The 23,719-nt window shown below is 41.9% G+C and overlaps 1 protein-coding gene across 3 annotated transcripts in view; it reads right to left on the reverse strand.

Annotated features, from left to right (window-relative positions):
* Positions 1-23,719, reverse strand: part of ANKS6 (ankyrin repeat and sterile alpha motif domain containing 6) — a 78,231-nt gene that overhangs the window by 9,558 nt on the left and 44,954 nt on the right. For all 3 annotated transcript variants that reach the window (XR_014710516.1, XM_084621202.1, XM_084621201.1), the window contains exons 13-16: positions 21,804-21,920; positions 10,681-10,748; positions 6,625-6,741; positions 1,973-2,069 (exon numbers count right to left, since the gene is read on the reverse strand). Coding sequence is in view for 2 of the 3 variants with exons in the window: in XM_084621202.1 (XP_084477328.1) it covers positions 1,973-2,069; positions 6,625-6,741; positions 10,681-10,748; positions 21,804-21,920 (399 nt within the window). In the remaining variant the exon portion in view is untranslated. The remainder of the gene's footprint in view (positions 1-1,972; positions 2,070-6,624; positions 6,742-10,680; positions 10,749-21,803; positions 21,921-23,719) is intronic.

Consider the following 23,719-nt stretch of genomic DNA (forward strand, 5'->3'; position numbering starts at 1 on the left):
TCAGCAATCACTAGTTGTGACATTATTGACAAGAACTGTGACCAATATAGATCATTGTTGCAACCAAGGTCCTATAGTTGCACCAAATCTTGTACAAAGGAGGTCCAGTAAGGTGTCTATAGAAAGGTTGAAATTTGCTGGTTATGATTATGCTGTCTGTATGTGTGTATCATTTTTGTAGTTGAAGTTATGAATATTGGCTATCTACTTGTATCTCAATGTGTCTGATTCCAAGTAGCATTAGTGAAGCATTTGGTCAGCTTCTTGAGAAAGGAATTTGCAGCTTAAGTGCCCAATCAAAAAACACTTAACTGACAATGGACCTTGGGAGACTCCAATTCACATGAAAAGTCTTCCTGGGAACGTTCAAGGTAGCATGTGAGCAATGGTTGCTCTCCATGTAAAGAACTGAGTCATGCATAAACATGTGACTTGCCCATGTGACTCCAAACTCCATCTTGCTGCTGTGATTTTCCACAGTAAGAACAAAGGGGTGTCCTTCCACATGGCAGAGGACATAAAAGGTCCTGGAAACCCCTCCAGTTTGTCTTCAATCCTGCTTCTTACCTCTGGAAGAACTTTGCTACACTGAAACTCTGAACAAAGGACTGAATGAACCATCCAAGCTGTGGATGTACTCCAGAGACTTGATTTTGATTTGAATCTGCAGTTTATTCCATCACTGCTACAAGCCTGAATGCATCTCTGCATCTGGCTGGAACCTTGTTGGCAGGAGAAATACATACTTTTCTGCTGCATGTGTTGTGTTCTACACTGTTCACCAGTCTCACATCTGGGGATGATGGTAACAAGGGGGCAGCATACGCACAGTTAGGTAATAGTAATGTCTCTCTCATTGTTCTGATTTCATTAGTGTATTTGGGAGGCTTTGTGGGGATTCCAGGATTTGTGGGGAAATTGTTACCACTGTCCTAACTAAAACAGCAACCTTGCAGCTACACCAACTAAAAGTAATCGCCCCAGAAAACTATAACGTCTATAACAGAGAGCCAGTTGAGTCAAGTTGCTGAATTGCTAAACTGGGAGCCTGAACTGTCCTCAGGTAGAGGAACTAGAGGTTACTGTCCTATACAGAGGGTCCAATTGTCATTCAAGTGACAGAAGTTGCTCATGGCCAGTACAAGGGGTTTGGGGGCATGGAAAAATAATGGAATTGGTTATTTCCTACATTTGGCAAAACAACTGATTCTACTGCTTGGGACAGACCTACACTGCAAATCTGCCTTGGGATCCCGGATATTTGCAGACTCTGCAGCCATAGAAGGATCAGAGAGCTGTTATACCATCATAAAGACCCCCAGCAGGAGAAACTGCATAAGGCCAGTTAGCCTTGGCTGGAGGTGAAGTAATTGTCAGTCTTCCAAAAGTTTCTGTAACCGTGAATTTACAGAAAGCAGAGTTTCTCCATGTGGGTCTGGAGACACTCACTAGCAATGTCCAAATGATCTCCTCTTCTTTCCATACAGAATGTAAGAGGCAGGGCTCAGCACTGATGTTCATGTACTGCAAAAATGCAGCACAACAAGTACAGTAGCCATTACTCCACTAAATAGCCTATTTGATGACCATAAGAGGCGAGAAATTGGTCTGCTTCTAGGGTTAGACAAGGAGCAACCCTAGCTATCTCATTATGCAGTTGAGACCTACCTCATATGAAAAACATGCCCCCCCCCCAGTGGCTTTCAATGTAAAATGCAATGCATTGTCAATTTTAAAAGTTCTGAATTAACCAAATACACACTAATGTGTTTGAAACACATAAATACTATCCCTATACAAAAATCTTATAAACTTTCTGCCTTTTTACTTTGAAATCTTCACTACAGTCTGAAAGAGAAAGAAATGCAGGAATCTTTAAACCAACACATAGTATGTTTGCACATATTGTACTTTACCCTGATTTAAGAAAAATTGCTTGAAGTTGATCCAACAACATATGAATAATACTTACACTGAGAATTGCCAGGAGGTCTGGTATTACTAACACTACTCTCAAAGGAAGAGTGGAAATTGTGTATAGTTTCTTGTAAAATCTGCCTCTCTCGTCCCTGTAAAAGAAACAGACAAACAAAAAAGGCATTCTTAAATTTCTCATTCGATAATACATTTATAAAGGTTAAACATAAATATGAAAATTTGTGTCTATCCTGGAAAGCAATTATCATATGAATTGAACATAATAAAACTTATACTCTGCAAACACAAAGCAATACATATTTAATTGTTTTTATTTTATTTTCTTAATTTTGGAAATTATACAATTCAGATTTACTTGGATTGAAAACAAAAAAAAGAAATTCTGTTTCCTTACTTTGCCTTCACAGAGCTGTACTGTAGACATTGTGTGCCCAGCCTCATGGCCATGGAACCTATTGGGAATAGCTGGTAGATAGAGGTGCAAACATGTTCTTCTAGCCCTACAGTCCATGGACGCTGCAAGCTGGAGATTCCCAGGGTTGTGTCTGGGACCAGAGATATTGGCTAGTGCCATTCGGTTGCAAGTAGCTGGCAGCAGCTTACATGCCAGAGGCTGTGAGTGAACAGCCCAGGAGTGGGGGTTCTCACAGCAGAGCAGGGCAAGGCTGGCTCCCAGAGTCAAGGATTGGAGTGACCTAGCAGATCACCAGTCTGGATAACACCACAGGGAACGTCACAGTGGCGCAGTGAGCAGGGTGTATGTGCAGCTTGTTACTCCACGTGAAGTTCACACTTTAAACACTGATATTTGTGATTTTAAGTGAGTCTTAAGTGCAGTGGCTAAGAACAGTCAGGGGGAGGTCACAGTTTTGTTATTTTCTATTTGCTTATTTCAGGAAAGGGAAGTAGGAACAGAAAAGCAGGAAAATGAGTGAAAGCAATGAAGCGATTGGGAAGTTGGAGCTTTTTAGGCTGCAGATTGCAGAAAAGGAGAGGGAGCACCAGAGATTATTGCAAATGAAAGAACTGGAGATAAAGCAAAAAGAGAGAGAGAGAAGAAAAAGAAAAAGAAGCAGCCAGGGAGGCAGCCAGAGAGGAGGCTGCACACAGAAGGGCCATGGAAGAAAAAGAGAGAGGGAAAGAGAGCAAAAACACCAACTGGACCTTCTAGAGAAGCAGAACCAGAACCCCCCGACCCCAAACTGGTGGGAAGGGAGGATCCCTGGGAAGAGAGAAGGGGGTTGGGAGCCTAAACATTCTCTTACGCAAAAACATTCCTCTACCGGTAACTCTCATTCCAAATCTCTTGTAAAAGCATAAGAGCCCAAAAGGTGCTATCAGTGTAATTCCACTGATCACCTGAGGAATAAATGCCCTGGGCTAGGAGGAAGCAGGCAACCAATAGCTCATGTTAGTTCTGCTGTCCTCAACACAGAAACCCCCCAAGCAATTGAACCCTACCATATTGGTTCTGTGAGGTTAGCTTCTGCAGAACCAGATATGGGGCATGTTAAGGCTGTCAAAATTAATGGCAGGGAGTACTTGGGGCAGAGGGATACAGGGGCCCAGATCTCTCTGGTTAAGCAGAGTGTGGTCCCAAAGGCCAGTATGCTACCTGGCCAAATGGCAGAGATTGTGGGGGTGGGTGAAAGCAGATTCCTCATGCCACTAGCTAAAATCCATATGTTCTGGGAAGATTTGGGAAGTGTTTTGACTGTGGGGATAATGGAATGCCTCCTAGTCGACCTGCTCCTTAGTAATAATTTTTTCCGTGTAGCTCAGGTTAAAGTATTTGCCTGCAGCAAGAAGGAGTGTTATGCTTGGACCCCGAAGGAAAGGGTAAGGTCTCAGGAACTGATGAGAGAATGGGAAAGAGTCTCCTTGATTCTTCTGCAGCTGGGGGAAGCCACATGCTCCCAGGTGGGAGGGTGGTTGAGATCAACTCCTGCACTGCAGCTGGAGGCAACACCACATCAGGAAGGGATGGGGGTGTAATGCCTGCCAGGGAAAGAACTATCCAAGTTGTTAGCTGCTAGCAGGTCGCAGCTGAACCAGAGGCAAAACTGGCTCTAGGGAGCACAGAGCAATGTGTCCCAGAGCAGGGGCAGGGGATCCCAGAAACCACTAAGGTGGGTGAGGATTCCTGTGACCCTGTAACACAGGGAAGCAGTGTGCTTCCAAGTATGGGAGGGGCTGAGACTTGCTCCTTTCCAGCAGAAGACAACATGCCCTCAAGTGCAGGGGCAGGAGAGGTGTTGTCAGTGATTAAGGAGGGGGAGGGAGGCAAAGCCAAGAGGGACGAAAGGATATGATAAAAGAGAAGAGACATTTGCCATGGGCTCTCTCTCTCCTCCACTTATATCTACAGACACCACACCAAGCGACTGAAGTGCTGATCAAAGGAGAGAGCTTGGCTGAAGAGCAACCAGCCAGCCTGTGGTGAGAAGCATCTACGTTTATAAGGGCACTGAAAGTGTTAAGATCAGCTTAGAATATGTTTTGCTTTTATTTCATTTGACCAAATCTGACTTATTATGCTTTGACTTATAATCACTTAAAATTTATCTTTGTAGTGAATAAATCTGTTTCTTAATTCTACCTGAAGCAGTGTGTTTGGTTTGAAGTGTGTCAGAGACTCTCCTTGGGATAACAAGCCGGGTACATATCAATTTCTTTGTTAAATTGACGAACCCATATAAGCTTGTAGCGTCCAGCGGGCATAACTGGACACTGTAAGACAGAGGTTCCTAGCTAGGGTTGTGTCTGGGACCAGCGTTATTGGCTAGTGTTATTTGGTTGCACAATCCAAGGAGCAGCTTACATGCCAGAGGCTGTGCGTGAACAGCCCAGGAGTGGAGGTTCTCACAGCAGAGCAGGGTAAGGCTGGCTCCCAGAGTCAAGGATTGGAGTGACCTAGCAGGTTTCTGGTCTGGATAACACAGGGGGAACGTCACAAGTGCACAACAACAAATTTTATGTTCATGAAAAATCTACACACTAGGCTACATATTTTGCAGTACAGTCTACTGGCACCTTAAGTATTTACATAAGGATAGTGTAGCAGGGAAGTTACCCCACTTGGGTAAAGAAAGGCTAGGCTGATGGGGGAAGCAGCCACAGCTGGGGCCATGCCCCAATCAGGCCACACCTGGCCCTGTTATAAGGGCTCAGGGAAGAGCTGGGTCCCTCTCTCTCTAGCAGTGGAGAGAGAAGGACTGGCTGTCTGGGAGCTCAGGGTACCGGAGGTAGAGCAGTGCTGGGGAAAGGCAAGAGGAGTTGGGGAGCTCAGGCCTGGCAAATCCCCAGGCTGAGGCCTTTCTAAAGGACAAAGCAGGTACTGGGATTACAGAGGTGCAGCCCGGGGTTGGAAAGAGGCAGCTGGTCCAACCCACCTTGCCAATGATGAGTGGCCATTACACTGCAGTCTGCCCCAGTGAACGGGGGCTAGATGACGACTGGCAGTAGCCTCTGAGGTGAGCTGGGTTTAGATGACTGGGGGTTCCCCTGGAAACCCAGAATAAGGGGGTACTGCTGGGGGCAAAATCCCAAGGTAAAGGGGCACCGGGGTCCAGAAGGGACACAGGGGCCTGTGGCAGGTGAGACACCGGCTATCAGGAGGTGCTCTGGAGTTGAGCAATTCCCAAGATGACCAGCAGGAGGCGTCGTGCTGGTGAGTCTCAACCTCGTTACAGATAGATACAGCTAGAGAGCACTCCTGAAATGGAACCACAAATAGTGCTTTCGCAATGTGGGTTGATGTGATCAAAAGTCTAAGGGCATGGCTACACTGGAAACTTCAAAGCGCTGTCGCGGGAGTGCTCCCGTGGCAGTGCTTTGAAGCGCGAGTGTGGTCGCGCACAAGCGCGGGGAGAAAGGTCTCCCAGCGCTCCTGGTAATCCACTTCCATGAGGGAATTAGCTCCGAGCGCTGGGAATGTGGCTGCCAGTGCTCGGAGCCTGTTTACACTCCCGCTTTAAAGCCCTCTGACTTGCTGTGCTCAGGGGGGTGATTTTTCACCCCCCTGAGCCAGCAAGTTAGAGCGCTATAAAATGTAAGTGTAGCCAAGTCCTTAATGTCCTGTATGCCTGGACTGGTATAAAAGATCAAAGACAGAATGGAACTTGGAGTTGAAAGACTTGAGAAGAACCATAAGACTTAGCTGCAGAGATGCACCAGCTCACAGTCTGTGACTAAAGAAATCCATTGTAGGGAATTCTCCTTTTTTCTGCCTTTCTCCTTATTTCCATCTAACTGTAAATACCAAACAAGAAGACAACAAAACTGTGCTGCCTGAGAGAAATGCTATACGAGTCCAGTTGAAAGGAGACCAAAAGGCTGATAGGCACAACTTTATTCTAGGGAAGGATAAATTATAGAATTTTTTTTGACATCATGATGGTTGAAGGCCAAATAGCTGTAATATGACCAATATTTAAATCACCACTAGCTTCTTATTATTATGAATGAGTACAAAAAGTGAATAACTGTCCAGTTACTGAACAAGGAAGGAATTAATGGAGGAGGCCTGGAAATATCAAAGAAATATAATGTTTATCACGAATAATTTACATTAAATAGCTTGTTTATAAAACTAAGGTTTTTTTTCAACATCCATTGTTTGGATCTGAAACACAAGCATATCTGAAAAACTAGTTTATCAGTTTTCTTATTTCAAACCATACCTACCTTTCCTGCATTCAGTTCAGAAATAGCTGCTAGAATTTGCTGCCTTGATCCATCAGTTTTAATACCCAGCTCTTTCAAATCACCATCAGTAAGTGTGAGGAAGGCTTCCATATCCACCTTTGGAAAAAAGATACACAGGTATACATTTACTGTGCAGATTGGTTCTCTCTCATATATATCTAACTTTATGAACTTATTTTATGTTACTTATATACTAGAAGCAGAAACCCCATGTTCTCAAACAGGCGTGGCAATTGGGCCAGGAAATCCATCATCTGTGCAGTCTCCAGACAACCAATGGAATTGCTGCATTCAAATTAGCTGTAAAGCAAAGGCAGTGATTGGGTGAGCTACTTCTCATATCACAATGCTCTCCTTTTGGCATGGATACACGCCTTGTTGTCACACATGTGTAATTCATAACCTCAGAATGGCTGAATACAGGTCTGGTATCCAGGATATCCCCATTCTTAATCCTTGCTCTGCCCTGTTACACTGGGTGCCCTTGAGTAGGTTGCGCCAAACCTCAGTTTTTACAGTTGGGTATGCAGAACCCATGACCTACCAGTCTCACGGGGATGTTACAGGCATTGTTAAAGCTTGTACCACAATTTGAAGCCACAGAGTGCTGTATAAAGTCTAGTTATAACTGCCTAAAATTTTCTAAAGATGTGACTGGATGTGTCCTTCTACTTATTAAACCGTCACTGGATATCTATTTCCCACAATTACAGTTACTCCAGTTCATGAGTTCTATATTATGATCAATTCTGTTTATTTTTAAATTTAAAACATCTAATTTTCTTCCTAAATAAAAACAATTAAAATATATAACGTGTATCTCAGATTATTATAGTGTATCATTATAAATATGTAGTTCTTTTACAACTCTCCAATTATTATGTGGGGAAAAACAGAGGAGTTTTTAATTTAACATTTACATTTACAAATGTCCTTAACAGGTCTTTTTGCAAGTATTTTAAAACACCTCTCTTTTTATATTTTAGTTGTCTTCTTGCTTTTACCTATTTTTTCCTCATAATTTCTTGGGGTGGCACCATTAATTAGTCAGTGATTTTATCAATTCTGGGCCATAAACCAAAGCCTGGTGGTTTTGCTCCCTTGGTATGGCAGGGCTTCCAATTTAGTGTCAGGTGGAAGAAGGTATCAGATTAGATCCCAAATTAGGGGACTGGTTTAGGACATAACATCACATCAGATACCACATTGTGTCCTGTATGGGGTCATATCTAGTGACATCATCACCTTATCTCTCTCTATCACTCTCTTAGCTATCAATCTCATTTTAACAGAACAATAAGATGCTACTAACATATTATATCATACCATCATGTACTCTATATACATATTGCAGAAAAACGAATTTTAGGACTATTTTATAGAGTTTTAATTGGGACTATGTCTTACAGCCTTCTACCCGTAAAGGCAGATGTCTTGGTAATCATGTATCAAACTGTGCAAGACTCCTAAGGAGGGAAACATTAAAGGTAATAAATGCTAAATACTTGCTAAAATGAACTAAAATAGAAAAACTAAACATAAAACCACCACTGCTTTAAAATCCATTACATCAGGCCCTCTTAGGGCTAGAAGCAACTGCTATATATCCCACTGGCAAGCTGAAAAGTACTCCTACTCAGTGGTACAAAACTCCCATTTCTAGTCCTGCTTGTTGGTGAAATGTTGGATTTCAAAGCTATGACATTTTTATGTATCTAGAAAAGCTGTTACTGGCCCAAGACAAAATCTTGCCAATTCTAGTTTTTTGGGTAGATAATTTTGGGGACAATTACACAATTTGAGACATGGGGGAGAAGGAAATATTTCTCTTGGAGGAGGTTTAAGGAAAAAAAGAAGCTCTTTAAAGTAGCTGAGGAGTATGGAATGTCAGAAAAAGCTCCAGGGAAATGGAATACAGTTAAGTGATGCATTTATAAGCATGTGATAAAATGAGTTTTCCATTTTTCACATTATGACCTCTACATACATAGCATATGCATATTTTATAATTAATATTCTTTCTTGATTAATTTTATAATTAATATTCTTCATTGGTTTTTTTTGAAACACTGGTGCTGTTTTTTCCTATTTATCACTTTATTCTCAGACTTGCAGAGCACAGCTTTCCTTTTCATTAAATAATTGGATAAAACAAACCAAAATTTCCCTAGGAGAAAAAAAACAGATTTATATTATAGCAAAATATGTTCCACAAAACCCAAAATGCCACATGCTATTTCTCTTCCTTCTTTAACTTTAGACGCTCACAGCAAAGTATAATGTTCAAAAAAATTCACTTACATTTTTGGGCACTGACCCTGAAAATACATGATTGCCTTTATGCACATGAATAGTCCCATTCAGTGAGCCTGCTCATGTGTGCAAACTTAAATGCATGTGTTCAAGTGTGTATAGAATTGCGGCTGTGGAGAGAAGTGTAAGGGGGCCTTTCTGCCCATAATATATAGTCTGTTTTTGCACTTCTCAAAATAACTTTTCTTTAGTGTGCACCTAGCTCAACACCCTTGTCTGTTACAATAAACCTTTGTTCACAGTGATGCGTTGTAGGTGCGTTGGTCCCAGAATATTACAGAGACAAGGTGGGTGAGGTAATAGCTTTTATTGGGCCAACTTCTATTGGTGAAAGAGGCAAGCTTTTAAGCTTACACAGAGCTCTTCTTCAGGTCTGGATTAAATAAACATAAGCTTTTCAAACTGTCATGGTCAGAATTGTTTTTGGGACCTAATTTTCAGAAGCTGGGTGCTCAGCATTTTGTGCAAATTAGGCCCATGTAAGGTGTCTCAGTTTGGTATCCAGAAACTGTGGCACCTAACATACTGAGTCACTACTGAAAATTCAGATCAGACATTTTAAGACCAGAAGGGACCATTATGATCATCTAGTCTGATGATCACACAACATGGCGTTTCACCCAGTGATTCTTACAGTGGAGGCAATTACCTTCCCTATTATGTAGGTGAATATTATTCAAGCCCAATATTTTGTGGCTGAACTGAATAACCTTTACGCGTGGCCCTGAACACTCTGTGGTACAATGGGGCCAAATTCTTCTACTTGCACCCAGACATTCTGTGGCAATGTTCATTTATTGTATGTCCATGAAGTACTCTTCATTCTCATCCTCTATCCTTCTACAAACAAGCACACAATTTTGACTCAGAGTGGAAAATACTCATTGATGAAAAAGATGTGATGATTATTTTCAACGATGGTTTTCGTGCATTCTCCATGCAGCCCAGTTCTTCAGCTGCCACAGCGCTGTCTGCATGGTCCAGTTCAAACATCCTATCCCTCATCTGTTCAGGAAAAGGAGGAGATAGTAGCCCACTTCAGTGGCTCATCTTCTTGGCTTCCCCAAGCACTGTTCTCTCTGCACTGCTGGCTCTTCTGGTTGTACACTGGATTCCAGCTTTGGTTTTGTGGAGCAGTGTAGAGGAATATAGAGTATAACCCAATTAATGCCATTGTGTGGAGAGATACACAGGAAGAGAGAGCTGCTCACAGGTGCCAGACTAAAAAAAAAAGTTGGACATCTGGTTTGTGGCACTATGGCAGATTCAGTGGCAAACATGTTGAATTTTATGGCATTCTGGGAAAATGTCACATTCCACAGCCACAGGATGACAGAATCCAGGGAGACCTGACTGAGATGAAGGGAGTAGCTCACACCTCTCAGATTTGTTGTTTCATGCTGTCTTCCTGATTATGCAGACTCATCGCTGTATCTGTTAAAATTCAGTTCACATTTTCCGGGTTATTGCTGCCACCAGAAATACTTGAAAGAATCCAGGTCTTTTTTTTTTAATGAAAATTGAGATTTTTAGATAACAATTCTGCAGCAAATAGTAAAGTGTGCTGCAAACTGCACAGCTGTAGTGAACACAGAGCCATGATTTTACTTGGATAATAAAATACAGGTTTTAAACAGATCAATAGATTATTCATGCTAAAATGCTGAAATAAAATACTGAAACACTTAAAACTTAAAAAACAAAAATAAAAAACTGACTTACCTCCTGTTCTTCAAAAATAGGCTGATATTTCTCAAGTGACAATTTTTTAAGGATACTAGTCAGCTCATCTTTAATAACAGAAAAGAAAAAGAAACAATGTTTAAAACAATTCAATTTTGGTAACCTGTCGGGGAAATATGTCAAACTTTAATTGATGAAGATATACAGATAAATAAAACAAACATTCCAGGAACCCACTCATATAAAATTGCAAAACAAGATTGTCTTTATTCCATGTATATACTGTAGGTGCAAATGCATCTCACTCCTATGCACTCAAATGCATCTCACTCCTACTATACCAAACTGTACTTGTTAGACATCTAGTCTTACTTTTAACTACATTTTACATGCAATTATGTTATGAGGGAAATTGGAAGTAAGCCCCAAAGCCTGGATGACTACGATTTCTCTGTCTCTTTGAACTAAGGTTCCAATAACCTGTATGGAAGTTCAATCACTTCAGCTATTTTTCCCATCACTCATCTCCCCTCCAGGCCGGTCACAAAACAGGGAGGGATGGGTCATTCAAACCAGAAAATACAGAAAGCTCATACTGGCTGGAGGTGGCGGGATGACAGAGGTACAAAAGAGGCCTTTATGGTTATGATACCCCATATCCATCCTACTTTTCTTTTCTCTCACCGCATCCTGCCCCATGAAGCCGCTTTTAATGTTACATTTATTTCTAAGTTCAACATATTGAAAACTATCCTTTAGAATGGTCTCTTTTTTTCTTCAGGTATTCTATCTAAGCAATCTAATCATCATGAATTGATAAGGGTTCACAAAACTGGTTTCCACACAGAGAGAGATTGGGGCATGATCTTAGACTGGGGTATGATCTGTGATGTTCCCTTTTAACTGTAAGGGGGAATGTGATAAAAAAAATTGTATTGACCGGTGTGTATATTTTGTAGGTGTCATAAATATAAAGGGAAGGGTAACCACCTTTCTGTATACAGAACTATAAAATCCCTCCTGGCCAGAGGCAAAACCCTTTCACCTGTAAAGGGTTAAGAAGCTAGGATAACCTCGGATAACCTCGCCGGCACCTGACCAAAATGACCAATGAGGAGACAAGATACTTTCAAAGCTGGAGCGGCGGGGAACAAAGGGTCTGTCTGTCTGCGTGATGCTTTTGCCGGGACCAGGTCAGGAATGCTCTTCAGAACTTCTGTTAAGTTAGTAAGTAATCTAGCTAGAAATGCATTAGATTTCCTTTTGTTTAAATGGCTGGTAAATAAGCTGTGCTGAATGGAATGTATATTCCTGTTTTTGTGTCTTTTTGTAACTTAAGGTTTTGCCTAGAGGGATTCTCTATGTTTTGAATCTGATTACCCTGTAAGGTATTTACCATCCTGATTTTACAGAGGTGATTCTTTTACTTTTTCTTTAATTAAAATTCTTCTTTTATGATCCTGATTGCTTTTTCATTGTTCTTAAGATCCATGGGTTTAGGTCTGTGTTCACCTATGCAAATTGGTGAGGATTTTTATCAAGCCTTCCCCAGGAAAGGGGGTGTAGGGCTTGGGGGAATATTTTGGGGGGAAGACGTCTCCAAGTGGGCTCTTTCCCTGTTCTTTGTTTAACACGCTTGGCAGCATAGGATTCAAGGACAAGGCAAAGTTTGTACCTTGAGGAAGTTTTTAACCTAAGCTGGTAAGAATAAGCTTAGGGGGTCTTTCATGCAGGTCCCCACATCTGTACCCTAGAGTTCAGAGTGGGAAAGGAACCTTGACAGTAGGGCAACAGAAATAAGTGTAATCTTTATATTTCATTTTTACACTTCTCCAGCCATATCCTAGCATAGTTTAAATGGTGCTTATTCCTTCATCTTTTGGAATTCTGCAATACGCCCTTGTGACATTGACAGACTGGTCAACTTGGGTATGACCCATAACAACTTAACAAGAGGCTCTGAAATGTTATCAAGACAATGTACTTGTATATGAATTTCAAAGAGATGCTCTAGACCAGTAATCATGAACCCATTTATTTGCAGCAATAGAAATCAAGGGTAGATGCTAAGTGTATTTGTCTGTGTTTACCTGTATCTTGTTAGAAGTTTAACAATGTAACCAGGTTAGTTTATAGATGCTAATTCCCTTCATGTCTTAACTGCTTTATAATATGCATGTGAATGGGTCAGTTAATCTTAAAATCAAAGATGTAAGATACTACATAAAACTAATCATATTATCTATATTCTCTTCAACTTAATTGTCTATGCTATAATGAACTGCCGGCTAATTGCCTTATGTGAATGAATGTGACTAGTTTACCTGTGTATGCACAGGAAATAGAAGATTAGCTTCAAAGCAACAATCTGCACTGCTTATTCATGTCCTGCTATGACAAGAGGCTTGTCAGCTTGTTAGGGAACTATAGAGAAAAGCTCTGCACCTGATCCTGCCATTTACAGTCTGCTTAAACTCTGAACAGGGAAAGTCTGAGTCATAAGACAGAGAGCTTCCAAATAACGTTTTGGAAATGCAAGGAAAGACTTGAACATACAGTAACTCCTCACTTAAAGTTGTAGTTATGTTCCCGAAAAATGCAATTTTAAGTGAAACAATGTTAAATGAATCCAATTTTCCCATAAGATTTGATATAAATGCGGGGGGTTAGGTTCCAAGGAAATTTTGGGGGGAAGACAAAAGGCATTATATACTGTACACTACTGTACTGTACTGTGGTTGGGAAGTGCCCCTGGCTTACCCCACACAGGCACAGCCCGCTGCAGGCAAGGACACTAGGAAGCACCTTTGCAGCAGCAGTGGCAGCTTACCTGGAGAAGAACAGGCGCTGACTTTGCTGGGGGATGCTCCAGGCCCACCTCTTCCCATCCCCACTCCACTCCAGGCCCACCTCTTCCCATCCCCACTCCACTCCAGGCCCACCTCTTCCCATCCCCACTCCACTCCAGGCCCACCTCTTCCCACCTCCACTCCACTCCAGGCCCACCTCTTCCCACCTCCACTCCACCTCCTCTCCAGAGCACGCTGCATCCCTGCTCCTTCCCCGTCCCCAGAAAGTCCTAAGCACCACCAAACAGCTGTTTGGCAGCGCTTAGGACTTTCTGGGAAGGAGGGGGAGGAGTGGAGATGCAACGCTTCCCCACTCCTCCCCCTCCCTCCCAGAAAGTCCTAAGTGTCGCTAAACAGCTGTTTGGAGGTGGGGGAAGTGCTGGGAGGGAGAGGGAGGAGGCCGAGAAGAGGGAATTGTGCAATGCTCCCTTGTAAAGTCGCTGCTCTTCCACAAAATCTTACATGCAGTGTACAGAGCAGGCAGCCAAACAACGTTATAAGGGTGCATTGCACAACTTTAAACGATCATGTTCCCTAATTGAGCAGCGACGTAACTTTGAAACGTTAAGCGGGAGGACGTTAAGTGAGGAGTTACTGTACTCTACACCTGGACTGTCTATTGGACAAAAACTTTTTAGATTGATTCCAGAAAGACTTGTATAAATCAGCAGCCTCACCATCTCTGCTATGAAACTGACTTAAGGATTTTACACATATTTGTATGTATATTGATCTTTTAGCCTTTTGCAACTTTTTTCTTTCTTTTTCCTTTTATTATTAAACCTTTAGTCTTTTATTTACTAAAAGTCAGGCATCTGCGCGATTACTGGGTAAGATCTGAGACTCATAATGACCTGGGGATAAGTGTCCGGTCCTTTGGGATTGGTGAACCTCACATATGGTGAATCCAGTTTTCAGTAACCCCTCACTATATTAGACTTGGCTGTCTAGATGGAGACCAAGGATTATAATTTAAAGGGGACAGTATTTGGCTTCTTGCTAATCAATGTGGTGTTACAGAAGCTGTTTTGTTACTGGCTTGGTGAATCTCATTATAGAATAAATTATCAGTTTTGGAGATGGTCTTCCCTATTCCCTACAATCTGCCCTGAGTGTAGCATTCTCAGTGTGGCCCATCCAGACACCCGGTCACAGCCCTATCAAGCTTTGATTCTATAGTGACAGGTTTCAGAGTAACAGCCGTGTTAGTATGTATTCGCAAAAAGAAAAGGAGTACTTGTGGCACCTTAGAGACTAACCAATTTATTTGAGCATGAGCTTTCGTGAGCTACAGCTCACTTCATCGGATGCATACCGTGGAAACTGCAGCAGACTTTATATACACACAGAGAATATGAAACAATACCTCCTCCCAGCCCACTGTCCTGCTGGTAATAGCTTATCTAAAGTGATCATCAGGTTGGGCCATTTCCAGTACAAATCCAGGTTTTCTCACCCTCCACCCCCCCACACAAATTCACTCTCCTGCTGGTGATAGCCCATCCAAAGTGACAACTCTTTACACAATGTGCATGATAATCAAGTTGGGCCATTTCCTGCACAAATCCAGGTTCTTGTGTGTGGTTTTTGGGAGGGGGGTGAGGGGGTTGAGAGAACCTGGATTTGTGCAGGAAATGGCCCAACTTGATTATCATGCACATTGTGTAAAGAGTTGTCACTTTGGATGGGCTATCACCAGCAGGAGAGTGAATTTGTGTGGGGGGGTGGAGGGTGAGAAAACCTGGATTTGTACTGGAAATGGCCCAACCTGATGATCACTTTAGATAAGCTATTACCAGCAGGACAGTGGGCTGGGAGGAGGTATTGTTTCATATTCTCTGTGTGTATATAAAGTCTGCTGCAGTTTCCACGGTATGCATCCGATGAAGTGAGCTGTAGCTCACGAAAGCTCATGCTCAAATAAATTGGTTAGTCTCTAAGGTGCCACAAGTACTCCTTTTCTTTTTGATTCTATAGTGCAACTGAAGCTCCTGCCTACCACAAGTTGCCCTCCTCTAATCATGTCTAGAATCTTAAAACAGGTGTTGAATGCTGACAGCCCTTGATTTAGAAGCACATATGGGCCCCACTGGAAGCATTTTCTTCTACTAAGACTCCTTTTAGAAAATAGATAGTTGCCTCTGTGCTAAGTGGAAGCAGACTTTGAGGCCTGGCAGGTTGGCTTCCCTTTGGAGGAGAAATCAAGGATGCCAAGTCAGGATATTTTCTTAATTTCAAGTTATTTATTTACACTCTATGCACTTGCTTTTGAACTACAGTGGTTCACAAACAACATACATGCAATTCCCTCTCTCAGGAATCTCAGCCCTAACTCTACTGCCTGGTTCCCAGGAAGTCACTCTACTCCAAGCAATTATCTCTAGTTAGAGAGATTAGGGCAGAAAGCAAACCACACTTGCTGTTTGCAACAATTACCCCCAAAGAATCTCCATTGCAAATGTAACAAAAATACAGCATTTATTCAAAGACTATACACTGTTCACATGCTAAGAAAAAGAATTTGTAAGATTATGTGTTAACAGCACCACTCAGTAACTCCTCACATAACAGTAACTACTTTTCATGTCTTGTGTTTTCTTTCATGAGGGGAAAAATAGCAACAGTTTTATAGGTACTGATACAAACTATGTATACCAAAATGAAGCAGCCTCTAAAGAATCCCCTTATCCCAATTTAAAGTGCATTGTATGTAGAAGGGTAATACGAAGCTGCATTTTCTTAATTTCAGTTATTGCCTTTCATTATTTACTACATTATTAAGACTGTTACCATTAATTTTAATACACAAACAAACAATGCATTCAAGTGAATAGTATGCTACTTCTAATTATATATTGCTAATAATGTAATCAATCAATCATTGAGCCTAACAATGACTCCATAACTATTCAAATTATGTTATGACAGAAAGAGCATTTCCCATGTAACAATCATCTCCAAGACAATGATTGCTAGAAAAAAAAATCTATGTAACACTCACATATCAGAGGCACAGTTGTTGTTTTTTATTATTGTTGAGGGCTACCGAATATGAGAAATCTTATCATGTCCACCTAGGGCTCGGAGGATAATAGATTTTTTAGTTTGGCCAGAAAACCAAAAAAATCAGAATAGCGGGGTAATCCCAACTACACATGCATAACTAAATTAGCTGTTACCACTCAAGAAAGAGATCCTGGAGTCACAGTGGATAGATCTCTGAAAACTTCAGCTTAAGGCTCAGCAGCAGTAAAAAAGGCTAACAGAATATTAGAAACTATTAGGAAAGAGACAGAAAGTAAAGCAGGAAAATATCATAATGTCACTATATAAATCCATGGTGCACCCACACCACTTTGTACAGTTCTAGTTGCCCCATCTCAAAAAGGAAACAGTGGGACTGGAAAAGATTCAGAGAAGGGCAACAAAGATGATAAAGGGTGTGGAACAACTTCCATACAAGGAGAGACTAAAAAGACTAGGACTGTTCAGCTTAGAAAAGAGAAGACTAAAATGGGATATGATCAAAGTCTAACATCATGAATGGTACAGAAAAAGTGAATAGAGTAGTGTTATTTACTCTTTTCCACAATACAAAAAATCAGGAGTCAGCCAATGAAATTAATAGGCAGCAGGTTTAATACAAACAAGAGGAAGTACTTTTGTCACACAACACAAAATTAACCTGTGGAACTCATTACCACAGGCTGTTGTGATGGTCAAAAAGTATAACTGGGTTAAAAAAGGAACTAGATAAGTTCATGGAGGACAGGTCCATCAATGGCTATTATCAAGATGGTCAGAGATGCCTCCCCATGATCAGACAACCCTAAACCTCTGACTACCCAAAGCTGGAAGAGGAACACGGGTTGGATTATTCCCACCGTCCTGTTCTGTACACTCCCCTGAAACTCTGGTACTGATCACTGTGAGAAGCAGGATAGTGTGAAAGATGGACCATTGGTCTGGCCCAGAATTGTGGTACTTCTGTTCTTGAATATTCAGTATTGTTCAAAAAATGTTTTTGGTATTTGTCAGCAAATTGGAAAAGGTCTGATCAGCTTCAGAAAACTGTGTGTGTGTGTGTCTGTCTATCCACAATAATCTTTAGCCCCATGGTTAAAGTACTTGCCTGGGATGTGGGAAACCCATGTTAGCATCCCCACTCTGCAGAAGGGACTTTTAAACTCAGATCTCCCTCCTCCCAGATGCGAAGCCTAACTACCAGGTTATATGCTATTCTGGGGAGGACTGCTCTCAATTTCTCCCCCTGAAGCTGTTCCACTTTGTATAAAGACACAATTATTCACTGGGTCAGAGTAAGTGATTCTACAGTGTGATGATTAAGTCACTCTCCTGGGAGGTGCAGGAAATGTGATTCAGATCTTCTCTCTGCCTGACTCAGATGAGCAGTTTGACTCCACATCTCCTACCTCCAAGGTGAATGACTTACTCACCAGGCTACAGAGAATCCTCGAGCATCCCTTAGCATCAAAGAACTTTCTTACCTAAGTCTTTTAGATTTTCCTTTCCTTATTTTATGTCTCAGTTTTAAAAGATGACATAAAAAATAGCCTAATGTATTTTAGCCAAAAATACGGGAAGAAAACAGAACACGTAGTATAATAGCCTCAGAAAAATAAGTGAATTATATCTTAGCTGGACAGAAGAAAAATAAATAAATATCTGTCATGGTGCTGCAAGTGAGATATGTTGCATAACTCAAACAGTATCAATTTTCCACACATCAAGAATAAATTTCTAAACTCCAATAACTTGAGTGCTTAAGGGCTTGTTCTTCTTAGAAAAATAGTAACAATCTATTTTTTGAAAAAATCAGTCATTAATAATTCCAAACGACTGACTCTCCTTTGAAGTTGTTTTAGGACGGTTTGAAAATTAAAAATATCAAGTTTCAAAGTCAAGATAAACATATTTCTTATTCTCATAATATGCAGCTTTGTTAGATAAAATGCTGCCTTCTGTACACTAATCTTATTTGGAACTGCTTTTAAATATTTGGGGCCAGATTCCCTGTTCAAGTTCTGATCTCTTTGCAACACCTGAGCTGCTTTGTGCAATTGGTGTCAATCATAGTTTGCATATGGTCCAGTAAGTGAAGGGTTGGGGCAGATTAAGAATACAGAAGCCATAACTGGCTTCCTAACAGCTCTTCCCTTTCTCCTGCACAACAAAGACCTGCACAATCCGATTATTGAATTTCAATCTGTGGGCTTGGGTTTCCCTTGCAAGATCTAGAGAAATTAAAACTTGGAGGCCTTGATAGCTAAAAATCTTTTTCAAACACACTTTGAAATTTTATCTCAATTTAGTTAAATATTTAAACTATATCAACAGAGTTCTACAAATAGTCATCGCTGCTAATATTAGACTGGACATATTGTCCTAGAAGTTTCTGTAGCTTCGTCTCCTCACCTGATTTATACTTTCTTTCTGCCATTCTACCAAAAAAGACAATTTATTTTGAGAAGCCAAAGTAAAATAAGCAACCAAACTGAAAATTACAAAAATGTAAATTATGGAATTACACAATAATAATAATAATATTATTGTAAAAACATTTCCCTTGGAGATCCTACAGACTTACTTTAAATAATGAGACTTGAAATCCTCTCACAAACATTTTTCTCTTTATATTTTCCTCTTCCACTTTTAACTATCTTTTTCTTTCCCCCATTAATACAATCACACCAAAGAGGACTTGAAAGGGGGAGTTGAGAGTAGTGTATATAAATCAGAAGTTAGGAACTGTAGAAAGCTGATAAGGGAAGCAAAGAGACACAAGGAGAAATATATGGCCAGCAGAATTAAGGACAATAAGGAGTTTTTAAAATATATTAGGAACAAAAAGAATCCTGACAATGATATTGGTCAGTTACTAGCTGGAAATGGTAGAATTATCAGTGATAATGCAGAAAAGTCAAATATCTTCAGTAAAGATTTCTGTTCCATATTTGGGGAAAAAATAGATGACATGGTAATGATAACATTCTTTCCATTCCACTAACATCTCTGGAGGATGTTAAACAACAGCTACTAAAGTCAGACATTTTTAAATTAGCAGGTCCTGATAACTTGCATCTAAGAGTTTTAAAAGATCTGACTCAGAAATTTGTTGGACGATTAACATTGATTTTCAAAAAGTCTTGGAGCACTGGCGAAGTTCCAGAAGACTGGAAGAAAGCTAATGTGCAAATTTTTAATATGAGTAAACAGGATTTCCTGGTTAATCATAGACTTGTAAGCCTGATATCAATCTCAGGCAAGATAAAGGAGCAACTGATGTGGGACTCGATTAATAAAGAATTAAAAGAGGATAATAATCAAAATGGCTTTATGGAAAATAGTTCCTGTCAAACTAACTATATCTTTTTGTGATGAGATTACAAGTTTGGTTGACAAAGGTAACAGTGTTGACATATTATACTTAGACTTCTGTATGGTGTTTGACTTGGTACCAAACAAGATTTTGATGAAAAATATTGAATGATATAAAATTAACAAGGCCCACATTAAATGGTTTAAAAACTGGCTAACTGATAGCTCTCAAAATTTAACTGTAAACAGAGAAAAATCATTAAGTGGGTGTGTTTCTAGTGGGGTCCTGCAGAGATGGGTTCTTGGCCCTACACTATTTAACATTTTTATCAGTGAGCTGGAAGAAAACATAAATTCATCACTGATCAAGTTTTCAGATGACACAAAAATTGGGGGAGTGGTAAATAATAAGGTGACAGGTCACTGATAAACAGCAATCTGGATCACTTGGTAAACTGGACACAAGGAAACAATATGCATGTTAATATGGCCAAATGTAAATGTATTCATCTAGGAACAAAGATGTAGGCCATACTTAGAGGATGGGGAACTCTATACTGGGAAGCAATGACTCTGGAAAAGATTTGTGAGTCATCGTGTATAATCAACTCAGCATCAGCTTCTAATACGACACTGTGGCAAAAGAGTTAATGAGATCCTGAGTGGCATAAACGGGAATCTCAAGTAAGACTAGAGAGGTTATTTTACTTCTGTATTTAGTTATGGTGTGACTACTGCTGGAATACAGTGTCCAGTTCTGGTGCTCACAATTCAAGAAGGATGTTGATAAATTGGAGAGGGTTCACAGAAGAGCCACAGGAATGATTAAACATGCCTTATAGCTATATCTCAAAAAGCTCAATCTATTTAGCTTAACAAAGGCAAGGATAAGGGGGTCATTTGATTACATTCTCCAAGTATCTACATGGAGAACAAATATTTAATAATGGGTTCTTCAATCTAGCAGACAAATGTATAAGATGATCCAATGGCTGGAAGTTGAAGCTAGAGAAATTCAGACTGGAAATAAGGTGTAATTTTTTGACAGTGAGGGTAATTAATCACTGGAACATTTTACTAAGGGTCATGGTGGATTCACCATCACTGACAATTTTTAAATCTAGGGTGCATGTTTTTCTATGCTCTAGGAATTATTTTGGGAAAGATCTATGGCCCTTTGTTATACAAGAGGTCAGACTAGATGATCACAATGGTCCCTTCTGGCCTTAGCAGTTATGAAATCCCTCTCAGTTTTACAAAAACTCAAACTAAAATAAAAGATATCTTGAAGGACTGATTCCTCCTTTAAGTCCCTCTTGGGAGCATCCTTCTTTACAAATGAGGGGTACTTCAAGGTTGTGGACAACTCAGGAAGCAGTCCTCATCTTAATGCTCATCTTCATTAGACACTTTTACCTCAAGTTAATTGACTGCCAATTAATTCAACATACTTGACATATTTCTAAAAGCTGGTGAGGACACTGCTCACACGTTTGATCCAGGCTACAAATGTTTGTTCTACACCATAGACTGATCCCAGGGAAAAGTCTAGTGTAGACATCCTTAGATCTTTAAAAGCAAAGGGTCAGATTGTGAACTACAGTGGTCAGCAGTAAAACTGATTGTGAACGCTTAACAGTGGTCAGCAGTAAAATCTAAAGGTTTTATTCTTACAGGAGAAGATAAGGTAAATTAGGAAACCCCATTTGTATTTTATATCCCTTTTTTCCTCAGTTCCTTAACTAGTTCTCTCATTTCTCTGAACAATCCTGAAATATCTGGATTTTGGGCTTTCACAGAAGATATTGTGCTCTCTAGCCCTTTTTCACCAGAACTTGTTTGTTGATAATAATGTATAACTTTATCAGTTATGTCACTGGAGAGAAAGAGGGCTCTGAGGGATCTATCTACTAATACTTCTACTGTGCTCAGATTTAAAGCCCCATCAATGACATTCTGCACGGGAGAGATTACCTTTCTCCAAGTTTTCACAAACTCCTTTTACTCTCACATGGTTTCTTCTTTCATGATTCTCTATGTCAGAGGTTCTCAAACTGTGGACAGGTTTTTGATGGTCCACCAACTGGTTGCCTAAAAAGAAACCACACAAATCTTTTAAACACTATGCTCACCATAACTATATTGTAAGAATATGTGCAAATCAACTGCCTACTTTTTTGTGTGAAATAAAGAAAATCTTAAGTATTGTAACAAGCCCTTTGAATTTATTATTTTTTTAGTTTATTCATTTTACTTATCATAGGGCTTCTGAGTGTGTGTGCACTACTACTGAGTAAACTCAGCACTGCGGCTCTGGCATTGCCATAGGGTCTCTGAACCCTTATGTCATTAGAGGTGAGGAAGTTTATAGTGCCACAGCACTATTGGTGTAGCCATAGAGCCTTAATCCTCAATCTCAGAGTAGACCTACTGTGAACATATTTTACTGTAGCACAGAAGCATCAAGTCTGGGATTGTGACACAGTTCCACGATTTTGTAGGGGGAGCAGTTTGGATGCCAGATTTGAAGAGTTTCAGCTGGTTCTAAGGCTTTCAGGGATGTGGTTAACCTGTCAGTCAGTGTTCAAAATGTGGTCAGGGTCCATTACAGGATAGGGCTGCCAACTTTCTCATTGCAAAAACATGTACGCTCTTGCCCCACTCCCTACCCCGCCCTGGCCCTGCTCCTTCTCCGAGGCCCCACTGCCGCTCACTCACTTCCTCCATCGCTTGCTCTCCCCCAGTCTTGCTCACTCGCTCATTTTCACCGGGTTGGGGCAGGGGTATGGGAAGGGGTGAGGGCTCCGGCCGAGGGTGCGGGCCCTGGGGTGGGGCCAGGGATGAGGGGTTTGGGGTGCAGAAGGGGACTCTGGGCTGAGGGGGTGAAGCCAAGAAGGGTTCGGGGTTGGGGCAGGGGTGCGGGCTCTGGCTGGGGGCTGAGCTCCACAGTGGGGCAAGAAATGAGAAGTTCAGGGTGCGGGAGGGGGCTCAGGGCTGGGGCAGGAGGTTGGGGAGCGGGGGGGGGGGGTTAAGGCTCCGGCTGAGGGTACGGACTCTGGTATGGGGCTGGGGATGAGGGGTTTCAGGTACAGGAGAGGGCTCTGGGCGGAGCTGAGGGGTTCAGAGTGTGGAAAGGGGCTCCAGGCTGGGGCAGTGGGCTCAGGGTGCAACAGGGGGCTCTGGGCTGGGGCAGGGGGATCGGGGTGCAGGAGGGGGCTCTGGGCTGAGTCGGAGGGGTTCAGAGTGTAGGAGGGGGCTCAGGGCAGGGGCAGGGGGTTGGAGTGTGGGGCGGAGGAGGTGAGGGCTCTGACTGGGGCTCTGGGCTCTAGTATGGGGCTGAGGATGAGGGGTTTGGGGTGCAGGAGGGGGCTCAGGGCTGAGGTAGGGGTATAGAAGGAAGTGTAGGGTGCAGGCTCTGGGAGGGAGTTTGGGTGCGAGAGGGGGTTCAGGGATGGGGCAGGCGATTGGGGTATGGGAGGGGGCTCAGGGCTGGGGAAAGGGTTCAGGTGCGAGGTGGGCTCCGGGTGGCGGTTGCCCGAGGCACTCTCTTAAGCGGCGACATGTCCTCTGGCTCCTAAGCACAGGGCTAGCCAGGGAGGCTCTGTGTGCTGCCCTCGCCTGCAGGCGCTGCCCCCGCAGCTCCGATTGGCCGTGGTTCTCGGGCAATGGGAGCTGCAGAGCCAGCGCTCAGGGCAGGGACTGCATGAGGAGCCTCCCTGGCTGCCCCTGTGCCTAGGAGCCAGAGGACATGTCACTGCTTCAGGGAGCCATGCGGAGCCAGGGCAGGCAAAGAGCCTGCCTTAGCCCCACTGCACCGACGACTGGACTTTTAACAGTCCAGTCAGCAGTACTGACCGGAGCCGCCAGGGTCCCTTTTTGACTGGGTGTTC

This window comes from Lepidochelys olivacea, assembly GCF_965140295.1.
Source record: "Lepidochelys olivacea isolate rLepOli2 genome assembly, chromosome: 2".
NCBI lineage: Eukaryota > Metazoa > Chordata > Testudines > Cheloniidae > Lepidochelys > Lepidochelys olivacea.